We start from the raw sequence: 8,153 nt of genomic DNA on the forward strand, positions 1-8,153 counted from the left end.
AGAAAGGGGCTGTTAGCTTTGATCTCCCAGGGAGCCGCCAAGCTTGTCAGTCCCTCCCCAGGAATTCACATGCCTCTGCCATACAAGCTTTCCAAACACGCCACCCTGACTCTTCAACGCACTCCACCCCACAAGGCTCGCAGCTCCTCCCCGGTTCCAGCAAGAGCTTATGCAAGGCAGAAATGGGGAAATAAACGCAGTCCGCCCACTTTGCCAACGGACTACATATCCCGACATCCTCGGCTTTACGCAGGCGCACCGAGCTCAACGTGCCTGCTGCTGGAAAAGTGTGTCACTGGGGCACGAGGCGCTCCCTGGGATCACATGGTACCTGCTCCAGTGCCGCGTGCGGCCCGGGAACCCTGGGTTGCTGGCGCCTGCGCAGAGCCCTCTGTCCCAGGGAAAAAGGCTGGGGCAAAAGGCGGCTGAGATTGGCAGAGTGAAATATTGCTGCCGAGGGAACGTAGCAGGGCACACGTCTCGCTTCTTTGCGCCTGGGTGCCCTGTTTCTCCCCATCACCTACTTACTTCCTGACTGCAGCCTCTCTCCCTGTGGGACTTTTGCACAAGGAGCTCCAGATTCGATACCCTGCAGCGCTGCGGAGTCGTCAGGCAGTGGCACCCCGTGCACTGCAGAGACCCGACCCTCCTTGCTACATTCTAGCCAGGAGTACTGCAGGCTGATTCCCTCCGTCCCCTTCCCCCACACTCTCTGCTCTTCCCATGCAAAACAGACCTCGGTGCCTCAGCGTTCTACCCTTCTTCAGGGCTGCAGTCCTGCCCCGCCAAGACCTTGCTGCAGAGTGCCTCGGATCCTGATCGTGAGCCGCGGGGGTCCACTCCCCGCCCTCGGCCAGTGCCCAGGGGGCGACAGCTGCAACTGTAACCTCCAGTTGTGTCAAGGTCCAGTTTGAATGACCGCTGTCAGCCAGTGAAGACATGACGACCCTGGACTCGAACAACAACACAGGTACTAAGATTCCTTTGCTACCATCATTCTTTCTATGTCACTGTCTCCTCTCCTCTATGCCTTGGAACAAGAGGAACTTTGAAAGGGACTGGGGACTCCCTTGGTCAGGGGATTTGCTAGTGATGGACATGGGGCTGGGATTTCCACAGCGGGTTGTTCGGCCTGGGAATGCGCCCGGAAACGCCCCACCGTCACCCTTCAGACTCCCAAAGCTCCCTTTAGCTAGGACTCAGATCCCGGGGAAGGAGGGAATGGAGAGAGTGGGTACGTGTGGTGAGATGAACAGTTTAGAGTAACTAGGAGTTTTGGAGCAGTGCCCTGAAACGCCCCCATCTATCCTCCCGCTGCAGTTGTGGCATGCCTGGACTTTTCGGAAAGAGGACCCCCTCTTTACAATCTTCCTCTTCCTCAGAGTCCGCAGGAACTTGAGAAGCAGAGGGGCGACTCGGGTTCCAGGCAGGAGGGACTGGGGAAATGGGTCGGATCTCATTGGGGAACCCTCAGTGACAGTAGGGAGTGGCACTTGAGGAGCCCCAAGAGTGGTGCTGTGCCCCAGGGAGGACACCCAGAGCGCCCAGGCAGCCGGGAGCGCTCACATGGCTGCAGAGCCGGGCCCACGTGCTGCGTTTGTTTTCATTCAGCAGAAGCCGTGGCCGCCACCCCATTGGTGGGTGCCTCCCGGCCCCGTTACATAATGAGCTCCGCCCCCCGGTTGCCCCGGCAACGCGTGATTTTCCCCCCTCCGCCTCTTCTCCTCCCTTTGTAGTCCCGACCCAGCCGGTGTTAGAAGCTCAGCCCAAGACCCCGACCCGGGACTCCTAGGAGGGGCGGAACGGGGGCGGGGCTACTGCTCCCGATTGACGGAAGTGGAGGGGGCGGAGCCTCGGGTACTGGGGTTCCTCGTTGGGGAGCCACGTGCAAGAGTCACACGTGGAGCTGGGACGTGAGGCCGGCTGAGGGCCCGGCTCCTGCCCCGCCCCGCCGAGATCTGGGTGAAGCTGGGCTGACTCACCGCCCCCGCCTGCCTCCTTTTCCTGTCCGCTTGTCGGAGGGGGGCCCCCCTTCGCCATAACCGATGCAGAGTAAGACGGAGTCATCCCTGACCTCTCGTGGCCTCATGTTTACACTCCTCAAAGAGACCTCACATCTAGCTTTCTCCTCACTCCTTTTCAATTTATTGTCCTTGCACCTACTTCACCTTACCGCCTTTAGAGTCAGCTTCTCCACAATACAAATTCCTTCTGTTCCCCAGCATCTCTTTTCTTAGTCCTGCCAACACTCTTACCCCTTCCCCCACGAAACAAGACGCAGCTTGCCTCCTAAGGACTTCCCCAGTGGGTAAAAAATCTCCCTGCAATGCAGGAGACCAGGGTTCAATCCCTGGGTGGTGAAGATACCCTGGAGAAGGAAATGGCAACTACTCCAGTATTCTTGCCTGGGAAATCCCATGGACAGAGGAGCGTGGTGGGGGACTTCAGTCCATGGGATCACACGACTTAGGGAATAAACCACCACCACGAAAACAACTAGATATCAGAAACATAGCTGAAAGGATATAAAGTCTCTTTTCATCTTTCTTTTCTCTTCCCCACTGAAAGTAAAACTGGGGCTCTGAGAAGGGAGTTGATTTCCTCTAGATCACAAATCAAGTTGTTGGTGGTAGATCTAGATCTAAAACCAGACTCTCTTGAATGTGCCCCTCCTTCCAGGTTGGAAGTCTCTTTGGATGAAAGTCTTACTTCCTTTTGGGGGATGGCTGAACTAGGTCAGGTTCATTTACCACCAGATAAATATCCCATCCCCCCACCTCAACCCTGAAACTGTAGGAGCTGATCTGTTGTGCAACTGTTTTACAGGGAACTGGGTTCACCCTGACCAACCTTGAGCTATTTTAGGGTGGCCCTGCCCAACTTAGTGTGTGTCAGTGGGTGAGCAAGACATGCCTCTGTAGACACGGTGGCATGGCCTGTGTCGGCTCACACGTGTCCTGGGATCCTCCCTTCTCCCACCCCACCGATGGCAAGCCAAGCGAGGTACTTGGCCAAAGGTGTGGCAGACAGGTCGCTTTTTTATCCTGCTAATGCAATGGGAACTCGGCCATCTGGTTGGCAATATAACTAGAGGGTCAAAGTCCCTGAATGGTTTAGAGAGCCAAGGTCATTGTCACCAGGCGGAGAGATCTAGAAGGGGGAATTCCAAAGCTTTAGGCTGGACAGTTTGTTCTTCACTTCCACCTCCTGCAGCTCATACTGTTAAGCCCTTCCTGGATTCAGAGATAGAGCCTATTCTGACTCTTGATTTTGGAGGCCAGGGGAACAGTACCTTTGGAGATGATGTCTTTCAGTTTTGAGAGAATGTAATTGTTTTATTCTTGTAAGACCTCTGTTCTCCTCACTGTTGGCTAGCTGCCCCTCCATGGTCTCATCCCTGGAATGGTGTTGGTATTAAAATTGGCAGCTGGGCTGTTTTTCTTGAAGCTTGTGCATTATGAATGGTTTTCAGCTGCTCTTCCATCCCCAGGTCAGCTGCTGACAATTAAGTCATTAGCTGCGTTTGATACTCTAAAGGAAGGCATCCAGGGCGGGGGGGGGGGGAGCAGTACATATGTGAGATGGCCACAGAGCATCACAGAGGTCATGCCTCTAGGGAGGTACCTCACACGCAAGGCAGACGCAGAATGTACCTGCCAAGAGTTGCAGGGGTTGGATGGCCATGTCTGGTTTATGTTGGGGAATTGCTTATTGTGGCTCTTCTGGGGACTCCAAGAGTAGGGGTGCCACATGGTTAACTTCTGAGTGCCCAACAGTTGACACCCCTTTCCCTTGTGTTCTCCTGCCAGGTGGCGTCATCACCTATATTGGCTCCAGTGGCTCCTCCCCAAACCGCACCAGCCCTGAATCCCTATACAGTGACAGCTCGAATGGCAGCTTCCAGTCCCTGACCCAAGGTTGCCCCACCTACTTCCCACCATCACCCACTGGCTCCCTCACCCAGGACCCAGCTCGCTCTTTTGGGAGCATTCCGCCCAGCTTGGGTGATGATGGTTCTCCTTCTTCTTCATCTTCCTCGTCGTCATCGTCGTCTTCTTCCTTCTATAATGGGAGCCCCCCAGGGGGTCTACAGGTGGCCCTGGAAGACAGTAACCGAGTGTCTCCCAGCAAGAGCACCAGCAACATCACCAGTGAGTCAGTTTCCAGCTGATTTGGGGGAAGGGAAGGTGTCCAGGTCTAGGTGGGGAGTTGATCTTCATGTGGCAGTTATTCCAGGGCCTACTCAGGCCTCGGGGATTTCTCCTAGAGTTGCACCAGCTGCTGTTGGCCCCGTCTGGTCATCCAAATGCCCCCTAGATACTGAAGTTCCTCCTCAGCTCTTCACCCCACCCAGTCTCCAGCCCAGAAAACCTCCAGCTCTCTGGCCACTCAGAAACCCCCGTTTACCTGCCTCCCCTCTCTTCCATTCAGAGCTGAATGGCATGGTGTTGCTGTGTAAGGTGTGTGGGGACGTGGCTTCGGGCTTCCACTATGGCGTGCATGCCTGCGAGGGCTGCAAGGTGAGGCAAGGAGGAGGGAAGGGCAGGGGCAGGTGACCCTCTCACACAGGACACATCTTGGCCTGGACCAAGATGCTCACTCGCTGCCCTGCTCCACAGGGCTTTTTCCGTCGGAGCATCCAGCAGAACATCCAGTACAAAAGGTGTCTGAAAAATGAGAACTGCTCCATCGTCCGCATCAATCGTAACCGCTGCCAGCAATGCCGCTTCAAGAAGTGTCTCTCCGTGGGCATGTCTCGAGATGGTGAGGCAGCACCATGGCCCCGCCAGCTTCCCCGCACCTTCCCCCTTTCTTCCACTCGAGGTTTCTGAATTAGTCCCTCCCTTAAAAAGTCCCAAGACTGTGTGTCTCATTTGCAGAGGGGGTGGCCATATTTCATCAGGGCTTGGGTAAACACACACTTCTTTCCCAGTTAGTTCCTCTGGTCCCCTCCTACCACAAGCCCTGCTTAGAAAACCCCCTTCATGGGTGTGGCCTTCTGGGTTTTAGTTTTGATATGGAACCCCAAGTCCTTGGGGGCTTGCCCTTTCAGGAGGAAGGAAGAGAAACATGTGAGTGTGCGTGAGAACTTCCTGACACTGCTCTCATCCTGTCACAGCTGTGCGTTTTGGGCGCATCCCCAAACGGGAGAAGCAGCGGATGCTGGCCGAGATGCAGAGTGCCATGAACCTGGCCAACAACCAGCTGAGCAGCCAGTGCCCACTGGAGACCCCACCCACCCAGCACCCCAACCCGGGCCCCATGGGCCCCTCACCGCCCCCAGCCCCTGCCCCCTCACCCCTGGTGGGCTTCTCCCAGTTCCCACAGCAGCTGACGCCTCCTCGATCCCCAAGTCCTGAGCCCACAGTGGAGGATGTGATATCCCAGGTAGCCCGGGCCCACCGTGAGATCTTCACCTATGCCCATGACAAACTGGGCACCTCACCTGGCAACTTCAATGCCAACCATGCCTCGGGCAACCGTCCGGCCACCACCCCACATCGCTGGGAAAGTCAGGGCTGCCCGCCTGCCAATGACAACATCATGGCCGCCCAGCGTCACAATGAGGCCCTGAACAGTTTACGCCAGGCTTCCTCCTCCTACCCTCCCCCTTGGCCCCCCGGCGCTGCCCACCACAGCTGCCACCAGCCCAACAGCAATGGGCACCGTCTGTGCCCCACCCACGTGTACCCAGCCCCCGAAGGCGAAGCCCCTGTCAACAGTCCGCGGCAGGGCAACTCCAAGAACATTCTGCTGGTGAGGGCACTGGGGGTGAGGTGGGCAGGGGGCTGGGGAGAACGGATTGAGCACAGGGTCGCTGGGTGTGTATGGAGGCTAAGTGCAGAGAGGATGTTCAGTCCTGCAGGAGGGGCTCTGCCTGGGAAACCCTGATCTCCACCTGGCATTTGATTGCTGCTTTACCTGAAAGACCCATGCTCCAAGGCCACAATGCTAACCCAGGCAGAATCTGGGGCCCAGCCCTGCTAGGGAAGCCCATCTGAGCTGGCCTGGCTCATACTCCCCTCCCCAAATCCTTCCCTTTTCCAGGCATGTCCCATGAACATGTACCCGCATGGACGCAGTGGGCGAACTGTGCAGGAGATCTGGGAGGACTTCTCCATGAGCTTCACGCCCGCTGTGCGGGAGGTGGTAGAGTTTGCCAAGCACATCCCCGGCTTCCGTGATCTTTCTCAGCACGACCAGGTCACCCTGCTTAAGGCTGGCACCTTTGAGGTGAGTGACCATTTGGGCTCCCTGCTCTCGACCTTGGGAAGGAGCCAGCAGAATGGGGGTCTGGGGTGGGCAGGGGCCACCTTACTCTTGAGTGATTAGGAAGGGGCAGAATCCCACCCAGTCCTGCCTGTGGATGGCCGGAACTTATGTCATCTCAAACGGGGTCTAATCACATCCTGCTACCGTAAAATAACACTTCAGAGTACAGCGCTACCCCCCGTTCTAGGCATGAGCGGATTCACTTTGGCGAAGGGCCTTGCCCAGGGTCACAGGGAGTGACAAGGCTGAGACTCAGATTCAGGCCCGCTGGATTCCAATGCCAGTGGGATGTTCCCCATCCTTCCACCCGCTCCGCCTCACTGACCACTCAGAAACTAGCCCTGGTCTTGACTGAGAAATCCAAGGCAGCACCTGTAACCCCTTCAGAAAAGGGTAGGGGTGATTTGGCAAGTCTTCCGCCCCACCCAGGACGACTGTCCCCGCTTCAGGTGCTGATGGTGCGCTTTGCGTCGCTGTTCAACGTGAAGGACCAGACGGTGATGTTCCTGAGCCGCACCACCTACAGCCTGCAGGAGCTCGGCGCCATGGGCATGGGGGACCTGCTCAATGCCATGTTCGACTTCAGCGAGAAGCTCAACTCCCTGGCGCTTACCGAGGAGGAGCTGGGCCTCTTCACCGCGGTGGTGCTCGTCTCTGCAGGTAGGTCAGGCTCTCGCCTGAGCCTGACCGGGGAGGAGGCGGACGCAGTTCGATTCAACACACCTTTTATGGAGTACCTACTCTAGGCCAGGCCCTGCACTGGGCACTGGAGATACAGACATGATTCAGACACAGTCTAGCTCAGGAGACAGACTCATGCCCGACTAATTATAAAACAGTGAGATAAGTGTCACAGTAGAAGCATGAACCAAGGGCTTTGGGAGCACACACAACTATTTCTGCCTGGGGAGCTGGGGAAGGAGGTGACACTCGGGTGGGGCCTCAAAGGACAAGCAGAGATACTGCCAGGCAGAGGAGGGGGGAAGGGCGTCCCAGGCAGAAGGAACCACAGAGCAGCGGGGGAGCCAGGGCCCTGTTGGGCCTGTTCAGGGAAGGAGAGTGGCCTGGTGGGGCGGGAGGGGGGCCGGCCTTGCTGAGCCTGGGCTCCTGGTTTGCAGGCATCTCCTGCTTTCGGGTCAGGGCCTGGGAGAGGGCGTTATGTTCCCCCTCCCGCCCCTTCCCCGTCGGCCCTCTGAGGGGCTTCAGGGGGAGGCTGCGTGGCCACCGCTGCATCCTCGCAGACCTCCGCGTCCTCCTCCTCCTCGTCAGAGTCGGAGGAGCTCAGGGAGTCTGCCTCACTGCTGTCGTCTTCCCCACAGACCGCTCGGGAATGGAGAATTCCGCTTCGGTGGAGCAGCTCCAGGAGACGCTGCTGCGGGCTCTTCGGGCTCTGGTGCTGAAGAACCGGCCCTCGGAGACTTCCCGCTTCACCAAGCTGCTGCTCAAGCTGCCGGACCTGCGGACCCTGAACAACATGCACTCCGAGAAGCTGCTGTCCTTCCGGGTGGACGCCCAGTGACCCGCCCGGCCGGCCTTCCGCCGCTGCCCCCTTGTACAGAATCGAACTCTGCACTTCTCTCTCCTTTACGAGACGAAAAGGAAAAGCAAACCAGAATCTTATTTATATTGTTATAAAATATTCCAAGATGAGCCTCTGGCCCCCCCGAGCCTTCTTGTAAATACCTGCCTCCCTCCCCCATCACTGCACCTCCCCAGCCTCCCCTATTTAAACCACTCTCCCCCCACCCCGCTCTTTCTCTCTAGCCCCCCGATCTGTTCTATTCCTGTCTCAAATCCAATAGTTCACAGCTGAGCTGGCTTCTGTGGTGTGTGCTCGTTCTGTGGGGAGGGGGAGGGGGTGGTGGAAATATGGCCAAGGC

The 8,153-nt window shown here is 57.3% G+C and overlaps 1 protein-coding gene across 2 annotated transcripts; it reads left to right on the forward strand.

Moving 5' to 3' along the window:
• The first annotated feature begins 308 nt into the window (after window positions 1-308).
• Window positions 309-8,086, forward strand: NR1D1 (nuclear receptor subfamily 1 group D member 1). 2 transcript variants are annotated; one of them, XM_006068596.4, is made up of 8 exons: window positions 309-970; window positions 3,810-4,151; window positions 4,432-4,520; window positions 4,620-4,764; window positions 5,120-5,757; window positions 6,049-6,234; window positions 6,723-6,933; window positions 7,593-8,086. In XM_006068596.4, the coding sequence occupies exons 1-8, from the start codon at window positions 940-942 to the stop codon at window positions 7,790-7,792; spliced, it is 1,842 nt and encodes a 613-aa protein (XP_006068658.1). In that variant the 5' UTR covers window positions 309-939; the 3' UTR covers window positions 7,793-8,086. The 2 variants fall into 2 exon arrangements, with proteins under 2 accessions (XP_006068658.1, XP_044794936.1); XM_044939001.2 differs by lacking the exon at window positions 309-970 and adding an exon at window positions 1,823-2,052.
• Window positions 8,087-8,153: the final 67 nt, after the last annotated feature.

This window comes from Bubalus bubalis, chromosome 3 (genome assembly GCF_019923935.1).
Source record: "Bubalus bubalis isolate 160015118507 breed Murrah chromosome 3, NDDB_SH_1, whole genome shotgun sequence".
Classification (NCBI taxonomy): Eukaryota; Metazoa; Chordata; class Mammalia; order Artiodactyla; family Bovidae; genus Bubalus; species Bubalus bubalis.